Here is a 22,452-nt window from a genome sequence, read left to right on the forward strand (position 1 = left end):
TATGTATGTCTTCATTTATTTTAGATCAAATTTTCAAGAATGAGGAAGTTGTACCATTGATTGCTTCCTAAAGAGGCTAGGCAGTAAAAGCACAATTTGCATAGCATCAAGATTTACTAACCATAGATCAAGTTTCCTGATCAGCAACTTGGTAAAAGAACATAAAGGCAAAGTCCTTTATTTACCTGGAGTAGGTTCTGATGGAGTGAACATATTAAATGTATGTTTACAATCCCAACTCCCCAGGTACACATACCATTACCGGTTATTCTACTAGAATATCAAGTTTGGAGAATTCAAGTCAAGCGTGATAGGAAAATTAACCTGGCTCATGGAAGTATAATCAGTGTTCTGAAGACATTTTTACCACCCAATTACATAGTCGATAAGGTTGGAACTGCTTTTCAGAGTACTTATCAGGTAGGAAAGAAAATTGGAAGAACCAAATAAGAACGTATTGAAAGAAATAGGCAAGAAAATGATTTAGATAAATTTGGTCTCAATTTGCCTTTTCATTTCGGCAGACCAGACCAGACATGGTCACAGATGAAGTGTTGTGTGACTCACTTGCTCACCAGATTGGCAGTTCTCATCAGTAAGTTATTTCACACTGATTATCATCCAGATGGAATATGATATATCTAATTACATCCCTTTAACATCAACATACAAGTTGGTGGTAGAAAATTCTCATACATTAAAAACCTGCATTGTTTATCTCTAAAGTATTTGGGGATTTTAAGAAAGTCTACTGTTTCCTGTAGTGAGTTCATGTCTCAGACTTCAGCTATGTTACCTCTATAGCTATTTCAACTGGAACTGATAAACTTTAAAGAGATTATCTTAAAACAAATAATTGTTAATCATAAAATAGATTTCAAAAGCAACCCAATCTGTCATTAGGCTGCCATCCACCTACATTGCTGAAAGAAAACCTCACTGGGAATGATTATTTTTACTAAAGTTGTCTCATTGGAGTTTATCATAATTCTTTTATATTCATCTCAAAATAATATTATCTACTGAAATATTTAAAAATGTGGATGAATCAGGATGGAGGAGTCAAATAATTCTTAACTATAAAATTTTAAGACAAATGGGAAGAGGTTGGACAACTATATCATGAACTGTTTTAGGTCAGACTATCATCTTTATATATTTATTCCTAACATTTTATATAGAATGTATATATATACCCACAGACACCCATTAAGCCCTTACTGAACAATATGTGTCTATAAAAATTAATTCCTCCCATTTTCCATTTTAAGATCTGAATGGTGACATTTGCGATGACAGTATAATGTGTCAAAATTCCATAGTACATTTTTATATTTTATTGAAAATAAACTAGTGGTAAATTGAATTAACATATCAAGTACTTCTATGACTAATAAGCGTAAAAGACCTTTTCAATTGTTGCCAATATATGCGCTTCATTTAAAGGTACTGTAGGTCTGCCTTTATTTCAGATGGTGGTTTTTTATGCAAATTTTAAAAAACCAGCATGTGTGGTATGCTCACGGACAACTAATTAAGTCATAAATGCACTCTAAGGTCATAATATAGCAGTAGGTACATTAAGATGAAAGACTACTTTCATAAGGAAATACTCCATCTCCTGTGAATTATACACACAGGATGGAATTGTGATTTGGCCAGTTAGAGGAACATTAGAATTATCTGGAAATGGTATTTTTCTTATCATTTTGCCTATGGCTAGGTGCATCAAATATTTTATTTTACCTGGACTTGCTTATTAAAGAGCTCCATAAGTACTATAAGCATAAGCACAAACTATATTATATTTTACCATTTATCACTTTATTTTGAAAAAGAAATACTTTATCATGAAAATTTTGCTTCTCATTCATAAAATAAAAACAAAGATTTTCCGATTCGTTTTCCCTATGGTATGAAATAAAAAAACAAATAAATTTTTTAAAATATGATATCCTGTCTTTTTGAACTCAACCTTTTACAAGAAAATAGGCCCTCAAAATTTGGACAGATAATACTCAAGCCACAATTAACAAGTCTCTATTTTGGTGTGAGCCCAGTCTTTCCAATACTTACTTTGAGAAAAGTAATTATCACTGACTACCATTTCATGGTGTTAGATATCCTTGTTTTTTAGAAAGAAAAACTTAAATCTAAATAATACATTTAGATGAAGGGGAGGGTCCAGACAATTACGTTAAAGAAGCACAAAACAATTCTACTCTCCCAGGAGCTCTTCACGTGTTACCGTTAGTAGACTTGGATATCTGCTATTGGTGACCTTTGTTATTTACAAACAGCTTAAAGACAAATAGTCTGTGGTTTTGCTCTTAAATTTACCCTCAAGCTCACTATACTGATTTCTGTCTTAGAACTCAAACGGAAGTAGGAATCTTTATAAGTGTTTATCTGGCTTAAACACATTTCCATTTTTAAATATTTCCTTGTCTTTCATTCATGAAGGAAAAGATTTCTTTTCAGCTATTTTGTATTCAAACTTAATCATTGTCTTACTACTATTTGTGCTTCCATCCTTACCCAGGCTGTAATCTTATCCTTAGGCATTTGATTATAGTATCATCAGCTATTCCTACCAGGTCACTAATAGAAGCCAGATTACTTGGGGGGGGGAGGCAGGGCAAGGGCATCATATACATAACCTAATCATCTGTACCCCCATAATATGCTGAAATAAAAAAAAATAAAACTTATGTTTCCAGAATTTCTATTTCTGCTTATTTTGGGTGGTGCTTAGTGGGGCAGTTTTTAAATTCATAAAATAAAACATCCTCCTCAAAATATCCTACGTAAATTCAATCTGTGTCTCAAAAAATTACATTTTGAAACAACAGATCTTGTTTCCCTGTTATTATACACCTAGAGATCTGAATGATGAACTCACATGTAATGCTATGTTGAAGCATTATAGAATGTTTTATTCCAGTGTGGGTCTGTTTCCCATGCAAGTTCTTTGATCTGTTTCTTCCTACCCAGCTAAGCTGGTAGGCTCACAATTGGGGGTTTAATCACTTATTTTCTAAGCTTAGTAAGTATTTGTTAACTAATATGCCAAATAGAAACATTACTGATTTTCTTTGGGATAGCATAGGTATGTTGCTGTTGTTTCAAAATGTAATTGGGTAAATAGTAAAGTTTATTTTAAGAACAGAAGTAGGGAATATTTTTATAGTTAGGATATCAGGCAAAAGGAAATAAAATAAGAGTCGTATAATTTATGTTTTTGCTGCCTTTTTTGAAGGAGTATACAATTTCCACTTGTCTTTTTAGAAAATAGGAATAAAATTAGTCTGTCATTATAATAATTATTAAAGACACATAAATATGAGATTCACAGAAGTCAAAGATAGACTTTCATGGAGCAGTATCATGAAGTAGGTCTGTTGCATGTAGATTAGCCATATATTAGCAGCACTTTGCACCCTTGCCTCTGGCCCATCTGGCTTGCTAATGCATTGGATTCATAGTGCACACACCAAAATATACAATGGAGTTGAGTCTAGGAGTATCTTTGTAGTTCTGTTTCCTTCAAAAATAAATATGAACTATTTAACACTACATAAAAGTATAGCTTTAATGAATTTATTTAAACAGTTTACCAAGGCCTCTTTTATTTTGCCATAATCTCAGTAGACCAAGGTATTTCTATCAGATTGCTCAGCAAAAAACCTTGAAATTATTTGAACTCTATGATACAATGTTATACTGGTGATGGGACTAAAAATAAAATGCTATGTGAAGTCCCCAACCTAAGGGCTTCTGCCTTAGAAACTCTTGTATATGCAATACAAAAATTGGTGTTTCTCCAACCAGCCCTACCCACTGTGATTGGCCTAAAGCAGGAGGTCTCAAACTGCCATGGGCACAAGAATCACCTGGGTTGCTTGTTTAAAATGCAGATTCCTGAGTTCCATACCCAGAAATTCTGATTCAGTAGATAGGGGTGAGGCCCAGAAATCTGTGTTTAACAAGCACTCCCTACCCCCACCCCTGAGATTCTGTAGCCAGTCATACCGATCACCACTACTTGAAGAGATACCCTTGCCCTAGGGAGTTATCTTCTCTTATGCTAATATACACAAATTGGTAAATAGCTATAGCTATTTCGAAATAGTGATTCTCCCTCACCATTCTGCACTCTGGCAAAGAGCTAAACTGAGGAGATGTTTCCCATCTCTTGGAGTAGAATTCAGCAATCCTATAGAAACAATATTGTAAATGTAATCATGACTTGATTACCAGGGCTCTAGTTCAGTTTAGTATGGGTTAAATGAGCATTAGGGAATGTGTACTAGAAATTAAGCCACTCATGCAACATTGTGTCTTCGGGGAAAGGAAGGATGTATTCAAAACAATTTACAAAATGTTGGAATTGCATAAATTAAGAACAGTTTAAATTTAGAAAAGACCTTGTGCCCAAGGTTAGATTGCCTCTGATTTTGCTGTTCGAAATTCAGTGACCTTATGAAACAAAGTGGTAGAGGCTAGAACTAGCATTCCAGAATTACAGTATTTTTTAAAATGAGAAACTGTGTTTTGTTTCGTTCGACCTACATATGAAGATTACTGAGTTCCCACCCCCTTTTCTCCAAAAACGAGTATGATGTGATAGACAAAAATTAGTTCTGCTGATTTATGAACAATGTTGCATCCTGTTTTCTAGATACCAGTTTTATTGGCAACATGCGTCCCTCCCCATTTTCTAAGGGATGTAGTAATGAACAACATGCTTTCTTTGTTCCCTCTCCTCATTTGTTCCTTCTTCTTGATATAACTCAAAAGATACTACAGAATGTTGCAAATAAAAATCTGCCCTAGGCTACAGATAAAAAATATTGCTGATTTGTGCCTGTTGACAATATTTGGATTCCTCAAGATCCAAAATGAAATGAACTAAAAGGGACGGCAATTTATTTTATCCAAACTGTTCTTAGTTTCTCAGGTTGTTCAGAAACTTCTGTCTCTTCCAGTTTCTTAACTCCTTGGGTGGCTTATGCTCAGGTGTAAAGTCACCCTTTCATCACATTTAGTCTGTTACAGGTTTTCATTTATCTGCACTTTGTATTGTTTGGCTTGTGGCCTCCTCATTGGAGCAATACTAGGGAGGCTATTCTACTATCTCACTGATTAGGACGTGGTAGCATATATATCAGGGTAGTCAAATAGCCTTGTGTTCAGAAGACCAGAAAACTTTTCTTCATACTTCTTGATTGGATGAATGTGAAGAAAGATTTTGTGTAGAGATACATTTTAATTTTCTTGAAAGACTGGTCAATTTACATGTGTATGGGGAATATTTTTAATGTAAACTTTTCTGATTACAATTACAGATATGCATATACAAGTATAGAGGTGGAAAAAGATTTATCTGCACTGTGTGTTATTGTGTATATTTGGAAGATTAGCATTTCTAAGCAACCAAACTTAAAGCAAAAAAATGTCCCATTTATGGCCAAGTAGACTTGCATGCCAACAGAAAGACATGGTATTAAAACCATATGCAATTCTAGCCATATTTTTCTATTTTCTCTTCATGGGTATTGCATGATGGTATTTCTAATACAAATACTAATATGCTTTGGAAATAATGGCACTCGCAGGTCTTTCATCATATTGTATCACTGCTTTATCATATTAGGCTAATACACTGCGAGAGTTGGTAGAACCTCTCCATGCCAAATCGGATCCACTTCTGTTGGCACTCAACCCATTGGACTCACAGATTGATAAGCTAATGTTTAGAGAATTTAGATCGGAGAGAGTCGGCACGGCGCAGACTCAACATCAACCTCTTGCAAGCAACTAAAATGGCCTCGTCCTTGCTGTTTATAACAGAAAACAGACTTGTAAAAAGCTTAGATCATCAAGTGTTTTGGATTGAGGGCCTCCCTAAAGGGATATTAAGAGGGGCAGGCCACTCTTAAGAAGAATTCGAGCTTTCTACATTGGGACTAGCATAAGATCAAAGCCAATCAAGATGGAGCACAGTAACAGAAAACTGCCATTTCTATGAGAGAACAGAGGGGAAAGGGTCTTGACTGGGGAAGGGCTCTCTGTGGTGACATCTCAGTTGTGTTCTCCTGGCACCAGGAAAAGAGAGGGATCAGCTCCAATAACTAGAAAATTCTGGCTGTTTAATGGACTGACTTTTTGGTGGCCTCTTTAAGGCAAAGCAGAGGAAGCAAATTCTGTATTACGTGTATTTTGCATTTTTAAAATTTGACGTGCTGTATTGTACTAAATTAAGTGTAATCTATTAAGGCAAAGTATACACAATTTGCTTTGAAACTTAATATGTTTATTCTATTATAAAGTGTATTCAGGTGCAAAACAGAGACTGCTTTCGGTGACGCTAATGAAGAAAATTCCTAATGTCAGGCTTCATTAGAATCCTTAGCTAAAATCCTAACTTTCTCCTTATTTCTTGGCACTTATATGCAAGTGGTGTTGCCTCTTAGGGCAGGCATGAGCTATTCTTTTCTGTAAAATATTTCAAATCAGTAGGCTGTGGTTTTCATTTTTGAAAAAGTATTTTGTCTGGATGTCTTTCAAACTAGCTTCAGATATTATTTAATACTATGTAACCGGGTCCCCTATGGCTCAGTATTGCTTAATTTTCTTCTGTAGTGGATGTGAAATTTCCTTTAGTTGGATAAGATACACTGTAACAATTTCAATGCTAATTGATGGATATTTCATACTGTGCAATGAACAGATAATTTAACAATGTATTTTGAAATGTTTTTTCTTCCTGTCACCGCAGTGTGTGTGGTATTGCATAATGTGAATACCTGTAAAATTATAAATTACTTAAAAAATAAAAATATGACCAATTGGTATCAGATCTTTTTAGATAGCTAAATAATTTGCTAAGTATGCTTGATAGTAAATATCTTTCTAAAGAGAAGTAATCAATGCTTCTTTCTCACAAATGGAATTTGTGTTGTGAATAAAATCACATTGATCTGCCTTACAACTGCCTCTGTGCTCTAACCATTTTAATGTGTTTTTTAAGTATATCTAAAAAATGGTTCTGGTATGTAGAAATCCCTCAAAAAGCATTTTATTGGCATTTAATATTTATGGGATTGTCTTGGGTCATCCTCCCTATTTAAGTCATAGTAAAATTTTATGATCTGAAGAATTTCAGTTTTTTCTCTTTAAGGAATATGGTGACTTCACATTAATTTTCAAATATAATCATCTCTTAGCTATGGTTTTAAACTGTCCCCTTTATGAATTCCTGCCTAAGAGCCAGGTACCTTCTCCTCCATGTCTATACTGGTTAAATTTTCTAAGTTCTGTGGGTAAATCTAGACCTGGTCTTTTATGTTTGTGATTGTCCTTCAAAGAACTTCCCTTCTTTGGGTCAATAAATGAATGCTAAAGGACAATAACATTTTGCCATCTGAACTATTTGTCATAAAAACTGCTGTAGTACTCTGCAAATTCAACCACTGTCATATATTTGTATCATTAAACCACATAATTTGGCAGAAATTACATACTCAGAGAAAGAAGTATAGAATAAACTTTAGCTATGTCTCTTTTGGTATAGCTTTATGGAAGTAAGATTTAGAGAAGGAATTAACAGATACAAGTATGGGCCATACTTGATTTTGGTGAAGCACATTGTCATTTTTATAATGATGGGCTTTACATATTCATCTTTAAAAATACACTTAGCAATGTTGGTGGAACCACTCAAACTGTCCTTTTAAAACAAGGGTTTTTTCCCTCACTAAAAATGATTTTTTCATCAGAGAAAGTATTGCCCAATAGTAATGTTTGGGTATTATTATTTTGCCTAAAACAAAATAAATAACTTCTAAGTAAGAAGCAGGTAGTTGATTACGGAGGGAGGACTAAAAGCCAGCTTTTAAAATCTTATCCTTTTTTCTGGTATAACAAACTGCTCTCTCCCCCCACCCCCATTTTATAATGCTAAGCATAGCTGGTTGACTTATATAAAAGCATGAATTAAAAGAGCTAGTATTATAAAACAATTGACATTATAGTGTAACCCCTGAATACTTAATCATCTTAAGCATAAAACCTACAAAGACATTAAATCCATTAAAAGTTTGTTACCTTACATTAACAACATATAAATAAATTGTTCATAATGGTATGCTAGTAAATTAGTATTCATAGAAAATATTCCTGTGGTCTCAATGCAAATGTTAATTGCCCTTAGAAGAATAGCATTTCACATACTTGATATCATTAGCCTGGAAGCCTTTAAAGCACTCTGCAGTTGTATAAAAACGAATGCTTCTCAGATTTGACTGATGACTAATACTACCATGTCCAGCCTTCTCTCCCATTTGTGATTTAATCTTTCCCAACCCTCTGTGCTCATTACACAGCTGTGTTATGGAAGGAACAGCTGTTTCCATGAGGACATCATTGTCCAATTTTAAAAGAGCACAGTTCCCTTCCAAAATATGTACCAGAACTCATTATCTGTTGTTGGTGTAGTTCTTCAAGAGCCCAGTTGGAATACTCATTTGATTTGTTTTCATTTTTTACTCTCCTTCAACATTATCGTTACAGGGATGGGGAAATAAGGAGGATACTGGAGTGAAATTTTAGGTCCCCAAATTTTTATTATTCTTAATTTTCACCAAGGAAACATAAACAATAGACTGTCCTAATAATTATACAGTCACCTGATAGGGAACCCTCTTTGGAGTACTTCGTGTGTAAAGTAGCGAAAAGCTGACTCTGAATGTGTTGGGTGCATGAGGCAGTGTTCCAGGTAGAATGGGAAATGCAAATGTGAGCGAGCTGAATTCTGCTCGTGGGAAAGTCACAGTCTAGGTCTCTGAAGGAGGTAAACAGGTCCAATTAAGGTACAGGAAGAAAAAACATTGGAATTTCTCCTTAAGTTTTGTATCTCATCCTTTTGAATTTCTTTTGTGTGTATGTTTTATAACATCTATCTATTAATAGAGTAATACGTGTATATAAGTTTCTGTTCTATAAAACAAGTGTTTTAATTGATAAGCGTGCACAATAAAAAAAATTTTGGAAACCACTGAGCCTGAATATAAGGAAATACGTCAACCAAAAAGACTTTTTGGTATTTGAAAAATGCATTATCATCTGCTAATAACAATTTGAAAGAGATTCCAACAAACTAGTATTTTTCATTAGCTAATCTTTTCTTTGAACTTTTCTTTATCACTACTACCTGGAGGTCACATCAACCTGAAAAAAACAATGAACCATTACGATGCTCACTACTGTCCTACATTCACAATATTTCATAGTGGAGCAGAATATAAATAAGACAATAAAGAGGCTCTTCTTTCACTCTGCCGAGTATGACATAGCCAGAAATGCCCCTATCTTGGCACAGAATACAAGTTAATTAATTAATAACTTAATTGTCATTTTCTAATAGCCAATGAAATTTTATATAGGAAAGGAAACATGTGCTCTTTGCTTTAATAAAATTGGAATTAAAAAGTATATAATCTGACACAAGACAATTTACATGTCGTAAATGTAAATATAATTTGGGGGAAATTTATTTCTGCATAGACCCAGATTTCCTGAATAAATTAGATACAGATTAAAATTTCATTATAGCAGTGATACACTTCCTCATTAGGAATCGCAGAAGGTTCCTATATATGTCCTGTGATTCGAATGTGGTCTCTACACTTTGCCAACTTTCAGAAAACATTCATTCAAATTGCAAAAGAGCTGGTTTTCAGCCAGTATTCCAATGGCTGAACTGGCACGTTGAAAGAAAGTCAGTCAGGAAGCAGACCTCACCCAGTGCTTGCCTCCTCCTCCAAAGCAAGCCTCTCCTAAAAGAAGAAAAAGCAAGGGTTGAAAAAAGAGAGAAGCCTGAAGAGAAGTGAGAAGGAGATGAAGAAGAAGAGGGCAAAAAGAGAAGAAAATAAAGGTGCTTTCATATTTTCAGTTGCAACAGTAGCCCCAATTGACTTATTTGGTATTCATCTAAGAAAAATCAAGGAAACAAATTGAAAATTATAAAAGAAAATAAAGGTCTGTTTTTGTCTTGAATGTTGAGTTCTGTGTTGTTTTGATTGTTGGGCACAGTGAATCAGATTTATAATGTGACTGCCCCTCACCCCTCTCCTTTGAAAATAAAAGGACTCTTTGTCTAGTCTTAAAATGTTAAGTAATTGGTGGCATTTTGTGGTAGCCTGGCATCTCAGTCCCTCATCCTTACTCATCCCACTGCTGTGTCTTGTGCAGTGCTGCATATGTGTATGATGTGTAGGGGATGGGGTGTGGGGGGCTTATCTCTAACAGGAGCCACGCTATACCATTACTATACTTGGAAATGTTTCTGTGTTCCGTCTCATTGTGATTGCTTGTTCAAATGTGCTACCCAGAGATAAATCCATACTCAATTCTTCCTACAGCTGTCAAACCAGATTCTTTGTAGAACTATGTTGTCTTTTTGATTGAACGCTTTTCTCCCCCTTAACAAGAAGGGGGAAAAAACTTTCAGTTTTTATTGTCTAATAGCTATGTATGTCACTTTTTATATTGAATCTTATCTTTCTTAAAGAAATTTTATAAAAGTCATCTTTCCCAGTATTCTACAAACTTTAAGAATTAGGGAAAAAGAAAACTGGGTCAAAATGTTTTTTTAAACAAACTATATGCTCCCTATAGTGTGAGGTAATACAGAAAGTTCTCTTAAAATAAATATGTACTATGTAAAAATACTTCTGCCTCCCTTAAATCCTAAAACTATAATCCAAATCCCTTTTTTCCTTCACCTTCTTTCTAGAACTGAAAAAGTAGTAATACATTAGGCCACCTGATACCTTAACTACTATAATTCACATACCTTAGGCCTCCCATTTCTACCCCACTCTCTACTCTATGAAATTACTCTGGCTTTAGATGCAGTCTTGCCTTGAGGCAAAAAAAATGTGATAAGTGCAAAATAATTCCTCAGAGTCCTCCCCTGGCCTATGATCTTATGAAATGGAATTACTCTGTTCAAATGTGTCCTTGTTTTTACAACTCCTTTTAGTTACTGTAAAATGACCATATGATTTTGTGTCTTTCTCCTGCCAAATCATTGTCAGTTAAAATTCCCTCCTGCTTCCATCCTGCTCTTAACCCACAAAGCCGTTCTTCCTTTTAACAGTCTTCCATTCCCCATCCCTCAAAATCCTCTAGGTGTTGAAAACATTCAAGGATGAGCCAACAGAGAATGAAAAAGCTGTTATTTAAAGGGATTTTTGTATTTTTACATTATAGTTCTAACTTAGATGCATGGTTAGGAAGTTAATATTCATTATGGAGGACTTAGTGATAGCATATGCTGATAAGGGATTTTCTAATGGGAGGACTCAAGGATTATACCAACCATTAGTTACTAACCTCAGTAGCAGAGCCAAAAGTTGAATTTGGAATTTAAACAAAGCTACATTTTAATCCTAAAGGTGATCCCTTCAAGTAAAGGTACTGTACGTTTTGGGCTTTTTTGGTAGTTTTAGATACACTCATTTAAAAATTTTTTTGAATGCTGCATTTTAAGGGAGTGTCACATTAATTAGCGTCCACTGTTAAATACATAGTTCAAATGATTACTGAAAAAATTGGCAGTGTAGAATTCTTATTAAAATCATGCATTCTGGAGCCAGATTACCCAGTTGGAATTGTAGCTCCACCACTTACTAAGTGTGACTTTGAGCAAGGTGCTTCCCTGCTATAAAATGAAAATCAGATGGATCTGCTCTTAGTATTGTTGTGAGGATTAAATGAGATCATAAATGTCAAGGATTTACCCTACTGCCTGGAACATCTAAACGTTAACCAGTATTATTACCAATTAGCAAATCTTTTTTTTAAATCATCTCAGAAAGCCTAAAATATTCACATGGACCATCGTGGAATGAACAACATTCCATATTTAATTTGGGGGCCAAAATAATTACTTGATATTTAAGTATTAAGCTATGTATTAAACATGATATACCCTGACTCCAATCTACCACTCCAAGCAAACTCCCAGTTCATCTTTATCATTGAGAAAGATATGACATCAGTATTCAGGCAACTAAAAACCAAGATGGGAGTTTTATTGGTTCAGCTAGATCTGAGATCCTTACTGAACCAGTCTCCAATTTTATTTTTCAAAAATACTTAATTGGAGTATTGTTTCCCCAGGTCTTACGAATGCTAAGTAGCTTCTCTTAGTATGTGCCAGATTTTTTCCCTATATAAATATAGTCCCATATTTCATTTTAATTAAAATGTTACTATTGTGACAATTTATGATTGGTTACTATATTTACAATGTGCCAAGCATTACCATGGCAGTCACATGAAACCTAATAATCCTCCATGGCACAACTGGAAGATTTTTATAATCAAATATACTCCAACGAATGCCATTCCATCTTATGAAGTCTGGAAAAATGTAAAAATCAGTTCATTCAGTATTGCTAAACCAGGCAAGTTCTATTAACCAGCATTTCTATGCTTATTATAATGGTAAGGGATATTAATGTTTTAAAATATTAAATTATGTGCAGGATTGTTTCCATATTGTGTACCTTTCATGCTCTAATTCTTTGAATATAATGGACTCAAGATATGTACAGTGATTTGCTAGCAAGAGAATATTTGGTTAATCAAAGAATCCTATTTAATCATTCTAAAACAATTAGCTGATTGTAGCTAATCTTACCCAATATAACTAGCAGCTGTGGATTTTTTGGGTTTTTTTTTTTAATAGTATTTTCAGTCATTCATTATCCTGTTTTCCCAGATAGTTTTGACTTTTTAGTAGATTTTAAGGGTGTCAACTATTTATTACAATGGATTCATCTCTCTCTCTCTGTCTGTCTGTCTGTCTCTCTCTCTTTCTCTCTCTTTGTGGACATTGCAGGTGAAAGTGGAGAAGAAAAGTTAGGAGACTCACTGCAAGATTTATACAGGGCACTGGAGCAAGCTAGTCTGTCACCCCTAGGAGAACATCGTATTTCAACCAAGATGGAATACAAGCTATCCTTTATAAAAAGATGCAATGATCCTGTAATGAATGAAAAACTACACAGGCTGAGAATTCTCAAAAGCACTTTAAAGGTAAGATATGAAATGGAAGGAGAAATTTCTTTGAAAAGATTCATTCTTGAACTCAAAGTAGATTACCAGACACTATAGGTTAAGAAAGATAAAACGGGGGACTAGGGGATAGGAACAGGTAAACAGGAAGAACCTGAAACTGAACCTTTCCTATGTTCTAATAAGTATATTGATAAAGAGGAGATCGTCTTTTCATTAACATCTCAAAGCACTGATTAAATGTTACGTGACTTAGTTCTAGAAGAAAACAGGATGTGATTAAAATTTTTTTCCAAAAATGCAGGGCTGGTGTTATTCTTCAGTCTTTCAATTTCCCAAGATAAATATACCAGGTAGTGTAATTATTAGAGTTATTAAAAGATCTCAGAATACATGCACAATGCAGTAGTGGGTGCAAAAACAGCTTGAGATATTTTGCGATTATTTCCTGTGTGAACTACAGTGCATTTGGAGTGAAGCTACAGTGATTCATGTTCCATGTAGAAATCTTATAATTGGTCTGTTTATGTTATCACTTCCCAATTCACATGTTACTTTCCTGTTACACATTTTCTTAAGAGCTTGCATCGTCTTCAGTCTTCTGATTATGCCACCCCCATGTTGGGGAGGAGGTGGTGAGGTCAGGGGAGCTGAGAGGCAGGAAGTTAAAGAAGGAAGCAGACAAGTGAGCCTTCCTCCCAGTGTATGTCTGGGGAGGGCTCACCACACAAACCATCTGAGAAGGCCCTGCACCGTTAAAAAATCAAAGACAGAAAAGAACTATCACACAGAGTAGGTACCTCAGTAATTCCAGGAAACAAAAGGTCAAAGGGCTCCCTTGGGAAATATTTTAGACCCATAAGCATGCTGCTTAGGTTTTTTAATTTTGAGATATAGAAAAATCAATGATTTGGGAAATTTTCAGGTAGCAAGCAGCCAAGTTTTCAGAGTCAATTAGCTTTTCATTGATATTCATGCAAATACTACTGCAAATCCATAGGACAATCTGATGGACTTTTGGTAACTAAGACCAGAATTTTAGAGGAAGCTATAATATTCATAAGAATAATTTCAGTGACCAACCTTACTCCAAAGCTATCCTCACCCTCCCACCTTATAGAGCCTCCCCCCTTTCCCCCATTCAGTTCTAAACTTCCTGGTTTAGAAGGCAGGTGGGCATTTTGAAGCAGGTCAGTCTCACAGATCTCAAAGCCTTGCTCCTCTCCCTCTCTCTCGCAGCCCCTTGCCCTTCTCTTTATGCTCTGTAGATTCCCCCAAAGCATTTTATTCCAGTGACAATAAATATGAGCTACTGATGATGTTTAGTTCAGTAAGTATTGATGAATCACCAGGTACATGATACTGTGCTCGACTCTCTGGGGCAAAGAAAGATAATGAAAAAGTCACTGTAAAGAAATACCCCTTGTTGGTACCAATGAACTATGCTTTTTGGTGTGAAAAATTAATAGGGAATGAAATTTTTTATTAGGGAGGGACAACTAATCAAGCAACTCTGGCTGTGTCTTGTTCCTGGAATTTTTTTTTTTTTTTTTTTTTTTTTTTTGAGACAGAGTCTCACTGTGTTGCCTGGGGTAGAGTGCCGTGGCATCATCCTAGCTCACAGCAACCTCAAACTCCTGGGCTCAAGCAATCCTTCTGCCTCAGTCTCCTGAGTAGCTGGGACTACAGACATGGCCACCATGCCTGGCTAATTTTTTCTATATATTTTTAGTTGGCCGATTAATTTCTTTCTAATTTTAGTAGAGACGGGGTCTTGCTCTTGCTCAGGCTGGTTTCGAACTCCTGAGCTCAAACAATCCGCCCGCCTCGGCCTCCCAGAGAGCTAGGATTACAGGCGTGAGCCACCACGCCCGGCCTTGTTCCTGGAATTTTAACAGGCCCCCTCACCAAGCATGGATCGTGGATCCCACCACAGGCATCTCACAACATCCTCAGTCCCAGCCCTCTTCCATATTCTGTTCAGCCTCACAGACCAAAACAACTTCTTAGGCACCTTGCTGTCTTCTTTCCCTCTCATCTCTGGCTGGCACAGAGGCAAGCCCTCCCATTTCCTGCAGAACATTTCCTATGCTTCCCTAACCCTTCCTTCGCTGCATAAAAGGCAGGACTGAGCTTCTCAGACTGTCTTAAGCCCTTTCCTCCTGTCTTACCTTCCACCTGGGAAATTCTCTTCTTCCACAGGCAATAGTTGTACCTTGGTGGTTTGTACCAAAATGAAGCTTAGTCTTCAGCTGCGACCCAGCGTCCAACATGGAAGGGAGAGTCATTCTCCATTACAGTCCCCTAGTGCTACAGGAAGGGAGCCATAATACTCAACAAGAATTTCGTATTTGTGGTGACAGGAGGGCCAATGCTACTCTCATTCAAGCGTGAGGAGCTTACCATAAGCAGGAGAAAGAGAACAGATACAAAAGTGGCTCAAGAGACAGAATTTGCTAATTCCACTCAGTGGCAGTAATGGAATAGTTTAGAGACGTAAATGAGGGAGAAAACCCTCTTTTTTCCAAGTGTTTAAGGAAGGCTTCAAGAAATGAGAGGCTTTTGAACTGGATCTTAAAGAATGAGGGAGGTTTCCATAGGCACAGATGGACAATAGGACAGGCCAAGAGAAAAAATAAACCACACAGAATGGGCAAAACGAGGCATACTTTGGGTATAGAAAAAAGTACACCAGGATTTGAGTCTAAATAGCTGAGTGAGAGTATACCAAAGTTGTTTCTTAATGGGCTCATTAACTTTTTGCCTATTAACTTTTTATTTTAAACTTGAGTAAAAGTTTGTCTCCATCTTAATTGCTGAATCCCTTTGCTTTTCAGGCCAGAGAAGGGGAAGTAGCCATTATCGATAAAGTCCTAGACAATCCAGACCTGACATCTAAAGAATTCCAACAATGGAAGCAGATGTACCTCGACCTTTTCTTGGATATCTGTCAAAATACCACCTCAAATGACCCACTAAGTATTTCTTCTGAAGTAGATGTAATCACTTCCTCTCTGACACACACTCATTCATACATTGAAACGCACGTGTAAGTGTATTTTGCCTTCAGGCATTCTAGCACCTGCTGGCACTCCGAACAAGTATGTGAAGGTAGTTTTTATATCAGTGTGTGGCACACTTGACAAGCTATACTTTAAAGTTACCAAACTATATGAAACAAACCAGATACGGTCATACTACCACTATCTTTAATGAGCATTTGTATATTTTATATGCAGTCAGTGCTCAGCTTATGTTTACCATGTGCAAAATCAACTGTCTTTAATGACTTAAAATTAACTTTTGCAAACAATTCTAAATAGAGGTGGTCTTCAAGTAGTAAAACCACAAAAAGGCAGTTTTCTATCTAAGGTCATCCTTTCTCCCTTTAAGTTAATTTTATATAAACAAGACTTCAAAAGTAAATCACATTTTTTCAGGTGCAGACATCCTTGTGGGTGGGAAAGAATTTAAACCTTTTTTATATTTATTAAAATGTTCTAAGAATTTTCTTAAACATTGCACAAAGTTTAATGCTGTAGTTTTATTTTTGTGAAATGTAGATGCGCATACAAGAGCTAAGCAAAATAGAAGAGCATCAACATAAGAAAAGTTCAGGTATCTAATATTCGTCTTAATAGTCTATTAACTTGTGAAAGCTGGTTAATGGAAATACTATTCCAAATCTATGAGAACACTTAATGGTGTATCAGGGCAAAGCTTTGTAAGATGTTTTTGTAACTAAGACCAAAATTGAAGATAGAGCTGCTTTATTTTCTTGGTTTAAATCTTCCTTTATTTTTGTAGCGATGAAATGCTGATTGTGTACAGAAGAATTTGAGAATGGATTTTTTAAAAGACTTAACTCACCCAGAAAGGCAGCTAACAGCTATATATATAATTTCAGCCCAAACTCATGTTTTTACACTCCAACTCTTAAAAGACAACATATAAACTGAAATGAATCGACTCTAGTTAGTTTCCAATTTTTCCCCTAGTCCATTTATTAAACTTATGTAATTATACTTCAGGCAGGGAAGTACAATATGTTTAGTTATAGGCTGATGTGTGTTATAATATAGAAAACAATGTTGAAAAATAAAAGCGTACTTCTTTCCTAAGAAGCAAGAGGGTGATGGTCACTCAGATGTCACATTGAATTATATGAGAGAAATAATTTAGAGGTTTTTTCCTAGCTTCATGAATTGTTTTATAGAGTGGATGAAGTCTATGAAAAAATCCTCTTCACATATTTCCATTTATAAGCATCTCATTTTTGAAAGTGATCACAGCATGAAAATGACTGTGCTGCTTTTTAGTGTCTGGCTGCATAACGTACAAGTCACAATTTGCTGTTTTTTAGGAGGAAGGGACCCTCCTTTACTATTCTATATCCTAAAATCTACTTCTAATCAGCTTTATACTGTTGCCTGTACAGCTCAGTGAATGTACTTTCATCTTTAAGAGTTCAGATATATGCCAGTGAATATTTTTGCTGTAGAGGAAAAAGTAAAAACTCCACAGCGGGGATCATTTTCTTTGCTTTTGAAACACCATTGAATCACTATCGTTTTGCAGACTTTGCACAACTGTACAGGAGAGTGGCCTTTCTACAGCACATTTTCGGTAATCCTATATTTAGTCAAAATGGATGAGAAATCATGTATTGTTTGTATGGAATTTTGGGTCCAGTGTAATATTTTTATCATTTAAAAAAAAACTCTATTTGTAAAAACATTTATTTACTGCATGGATATTGACGCACATTAAATTTGTGGGATTTTGTATATGTAAAAACAAAACAAAACAAAACAAAACAAAAAAAACCCCTCTTGTCCTAAAATGAAGTGTGCTTGTTACAGGTGTTTAGACTTATTGATGTTTACTAGACCAAACGTGTATGTTCACTTAAAAATATCTGTACCTGATGGATGTGTCATGTATACGGTGGCTAGGGTGTGGCCTACAAACAGCAAGCAGTTGATGGGAAGACTAGCTCTGTTGCTACTAAAGCAGCTTTTACTTTTGTAAAGTCAGCTCTGTTGTTTTAAATGGTAAAAATTAAACTAATGAATTTTACGAGAGTCGTGGCTAGCCTAGCATGAAAGAGACCTTTTAACACTATATAGTATCTGTACATTTTATTGCATTCGTTTCAAATCTAGGAGAGAGGCAGCACTGTAAACTGAAGTCAAATAAATTCAGCTCGTAATGAATCCTTATAAAGCACCTACTTCATTCATGCAAAGTCCTTACCACATTTGTGACCTGATCACATGGCTACCACCCCCGACCCCGTTCCGAATTCTAACTTTGCCATCTCAGTGGTGTGGCACAAGCAAGAAGTAGTACCTGTGCAGAATACTCAAGTATTTTTCTCTAAGACCCTGAAAAATCAAGCTGATTTCCCATTCACCTGACACAAACTTCCTTCTCCTCTTTACTTTTTCTGTGATTCTTTTGTGGAAGTAGGGGGAACCACCAAAAATAAATTAATTTTTTAAAATATAACCTACAGCATTTCTGCAGAATGAACATTTAAAGAGGATAAAAGAAACAGATTTTTGTTTGGTTTGGTTAGATATTCCAGTTAACCGGTGGAGCCTGATATGGCTAAGGATTGCTGAATATGATGTAAAACCAATGAGCTGCCTAAGGCCAGGGCAAAGGCAGCCTAGAGGTGGGGACTGGCAACAGAAGAATTTAACTGAGGATACTTTCTAGAAAAAATAAGTGCTTTCTTAGAGATTTTTTTTTCCCCTCTCAGTTCCATAGTTATATCAAACCATCAGATCAGAACTATAACTATGGCTCTGAATCATAAAATCACAGTTCTCCTTACAATGATTTCATACTATTTAACCAAGGCACTTCCCCTCCGCTATTTATTCAGATGATGCCATCTTCTAGGATTTTATTACAGCCTTTGTAGCCAACAATTTTCTGGGTTTTGTATATAACTTTCTGTGGTACATTTTTTGCCGTTTTTGGCACAAAATAATCACTGTTTTGCACCTAAGGAAACACTTTAAGAGGGAAAATAAGGTCATATTTTATTTTCGAAAGTCCATCTCTAGCCCTGAGAGAGTCTCTGTAAAAATCACCAGCTCACTGAAGCTAATTCATATATCCTTCTATTTGACCCCTCCTGTCTCCCATTCTCAACTCAAAGGGAAATGTTCCTCTTTGGCCAAGGCCTTGTTTGCCTCCTTGACCTTCAGAAGCCACTCTGCTTCCAGAGTCCCAAATCTTAGGAAAAGCCCATCTGTTGCTCTGTAAGACTTTCTCCTCTGTTGCCCAGCGGGGAGGGGTGGGGAGTGGACTAACCCATTCAGCCCAGCACTAAATCTAGAGCCTCTCCAGGCTCTCCCTCCCTCTCCTCGTCCCCACCCTCGGCCAGCTGCAGCACTGCGCACTGCAGGCCGCTCCAGGCCCAGGGCAGCGCGCAGCCAATGTCCTCCCAGCGATCCAGGTCTAGGTCGTAGCCCACCACGTTGCGGGTAGGTACCTGGCGCGAGTCCCGCCATTTAAGGCCGCCCAGCAGGAGCACAGTCTCCTCCACCACGGCCAAGCCATAGGAGAAGCGGTCGTAGGGTAGTGGTCGCAACCGAGTCCACTGGTCTGTGGCAGGGTCGTAACGCTCGATCTCAGAGAAGGGCTCGTATCGTCCCAGAAATGCGAACACTGCGCCGCGCAGCACCGCCATGTGGTGCCCATACCGGGCCGTGCCCATGGGCGCCTTCTTGCTCCACACCCGCTCCCCGGGGTCCAAGGCGTACAGGTCCCGGAGGCTGCTCGCGCCCCCTTCACCTCTCCCCGCCTTGCCCCCAGAGATGTACAGGACACCACGGTCCCCGACGGCCCCCGCGTGGCCGTGCAGCGCCCGCGGCAGCGCCCCAGCCGCCGTCCAGCGGTCCCAGCGCAGCTCGTATATCTCCACCGAGGCCAGAGCCTCGCCGCCCGCGCCCAGGCCCCCGACAGCCAGGAGCCTGTCGCCCACGGCGCCGCACCAGAAGTGGGACCGCCCTTCCCGCATGGCGGGCACCTCAGTCCAAGCGTGGAAGCGCGGGTCATAACGATGCACTTGGGCCGTGACCACTCGCGATCCGTCAGCAGAAGAGGCACTGCCGGAAGGACATTCCCCGCCCAGGACAAACAGGAAGTTGCCCAGGGTGCACACGCTGTGCCCCAGCAGCGGTGTGGGCAGCTGCGTAAGGCTGCGCCAGCGGTGATTATACACGTCGAAGGCCACTACGTTCTGGGTGAGCTCCAACTCCTCCTCTTCTTCCTCCTCCTCCTCTGACTCTTCCTCTTCCTCCACCTCGGGCTCCACCACGACGACCCGGCCCCTAGCTGGCCCCCGCGGGGCTACAACCTCCTCGGTCACTGCCTCCCGCGCCCGGCGCCCCCCGACCAACAAGATGCGGGTCTGGGGGCTCCGGACGCTGGTCTGCTCGCCCTGCATGAGCGGCTGGCGGGAGGGGGCCGTGTGGTAGTTAAGGGCCTGGATGATGAGGCCCTTCACCCGGGCGGGCAGCACGAGGCCGGAACCTGAGTACACGCGCCGCAGCACGTCGGCGGGCACGAGGCCGAAGCGAACACGCTCGAGCAGCGCTGCGCAGTGCGCCTGGCGCTCTGCCGCAGGTTCCTGCCGCAGCCAGGCCAGCGCCAGGCCCAGCAGCCGGGCCTCGGGCACCCGCGCCACGTCGGGGGCCCCCAGCACGGCCCTCAGCGACGTGGGGTTGAGCTCCAGAAGTCCTGCCAGGCCCGCGCCCCGCGCCAGCATCTCCCGCAAGTGGCGCATGATGCAGTGCTCCGCCGCTTCCAGCGTGTGAGCCAGGCCGAAGCGCGCCGCCACGTTGGCGGCAAAACAGCAGTTCTCTGGAGCCAGCTGACGTTCCAGGTAGCGCCCACACAGTCCCAGGGCCTCGGTAACCTGCAGGTAGCTGGCGGCCTCCAGTGTGTCCTCTACGGTGTCCATGGAGAGTGACAGCCAGGCGGTATAGATGAAGTCCAGCAGGCGCTGCAGGCCAGCCGCGGACGGCACGTGTAAGTGGATCACGCGCGCCCGGGATTCCCGAGTGTAGCTCTTGAACAGGGCCCTGAAGTAGTCGCTGGAGCACGCCAGGAGTGACCTGTGAGCCGGGAATTCGCTGCCTTCGGCCTCCAGTATAACGTCACAGAGGAAGCCCTCGGCGCGCAGGGCCTGGTAGCCGGTGAGCAGCGCGCCGCCATGAGCCTTGCAGTAAGACAGGAAGTAACTCATTATGCCCAGGGCGGGAAGCAGGCAGAGATGGAGGCATCCCGGGGCACGGCACTCCAGGCCCCCCCGTGCGAGCCGCAGAGCCCTTAACAGGGGCCCATTTTTGCCTGCTCAGCTTAAAGTCCAGGGCTCCTTCACCCAGATCCGCAGATCGCCCGGTGCCACTCTTAGAGCAAATCCGGTCCGGGAACGGTTTCCAGAAGCCCCTAGTATCGAAGGGCGCGGAGTTTGGAGTCTTCTGGAGAGTGTGGGGTTTGGTTTCCACCGCTGCCGCCCTTTGCCCAAAGCCCCCTCCCCAGCCCAATTCGGAGAGCTCACACCTGCACGCCACGGGCGGCGATGGCTGTGCACCATCACCTGGAAGGGCCGAGCTGCCAGTGGATTCCGGGGGTAGTGGGTCTCCGACGGCGCAGATGCGGCCCCGATTCGGGGCGTCCCAGAAGTGTGGGGCGAAGGCTCTGACCTTCCAGGGCTGGACGAGGAGGACGGGTTCTGCGGGCACCCGCGAGGGCTGGGGACAACTGGTTATGGGGCGGGTGGGGAGGGGGGTGACTTGTTCCGCGCGGAGGATCAAATCAAAGCCTGGGAGATTAGGGAGGGGAGGGCGCGGGTCAGAGCGGCCGGTCCGAGGCATGATTGGGCGCCGCACATAACATGCCGGTAGCTCACAGCGACAGGAATAGCGCGCCGCCTCGGCCTCCCGGGCGCGCCCCGCCCTGCGCCCCGACTGCTGGCCGCAAACCGAGGGCACAGGCGCGGGAGAAGCGGCCCGAGCCAGGGGCTTGACTCCGGTGACCCGACTGGTCGCCAGTCACCACAGGGTCCCTAGAGCCCGGCTGGGGGGGCGGGTCGCAGGAGCCCTTCGGCCCGGTGGTGTCCGGAGAGGGACGCCCGGCTAGGCCAGAGGAGTTTCGACCTCCCGGTGCCCCTGCGTCTGGGAAAGAAGCCCTGGCTCAACTCTCTGCTTTGAGGAGGCCCTAATTAATGCAGCGGGAGCGGGGATTAAGCGGCGACTTTGCGCGCTGACACCCAGTAGGCCGCTGTGCGCTGAGAAGCCACTGGCGGGAACCACGCCCGGGCGAAGCTCAGGCTCCCAGCCA

General features: G+C 40.1%; 2 protein-coding genes across 3 annotated transcripts in view; one reads left to right on the top strand and one right to left on the bottom strand.

Annotated features, from left to right (window-relative positions):
- CNKSR2 (connector enhancer of kinase suppressor of Ras 2) overlaps positions 1-18,311 on the top strand; it is a 284,669-nt gene extending 266,358 nt beyond the window's left edge. For both annotated transcript variants that reach the window (XM_012656319.1, XM_012656320.1), the window contains 2 exons: positions 12,914-13,110; positions 15,927-18,311. In XM_012656319.1, coding sequence (XP_012511773.1) covers positions 12,914-13,110; positions 15,927-16,142 — 413 coding nt within the window. In that variant the 3' untranslated portion in view covers positions 16,143-18,311. The remainder of the gene's footprint in view (positions 1-12,913; positions 13,111-15,926) is intronic.
- A 773-nt stretch (positions 18,312-19,084) lies between these two features.
- KLHL34 (kelch-like family member 34) lies at positions 19,085-21,869 on the bottom strand. Its single transcript, XM_012656332.1, has one exon. It carries the CDS (start codon positions 21,353-21,355, stop codon positions 19,421-19,423), a length of 1,935 nt encoding a protein of 644 aa, XP_012511786.1. The 5' UTR covers positions 21,356-21,869; the 3' UTR covers positions 19,085-19,420.
- Between the last annotated feature and the right edge of the window lie 583 nt (positions 21,870-22,452).

This window comes from Propithecus coquereli, unplaced genomic scaffold (genome assembly GCF_000956105.1).
Source record: "Propithecus coquereli isolate 6110/MARCELLA unplaced genomic scaffold, Pcoq_1.0 Scaffold50, whole genome shotgun sequence".
In the NCBI taxonomy this organism is placed as follows: Eukaryota; Metazoa; Chordata; class Mammalia; order Primates; family Indriidae; genus Propithecus; species Propithecus coquereli.

What these genes read in the sequence shown, in the direction of transcription:
- KLHL34 (XM_012656332.1), bottom strand. Translation starts at nt 21,355, where the DNA reads ATGAGTTACTTCCTGTCTTACTGCAAGGCTCATGGCGGCGCGCTGCTC.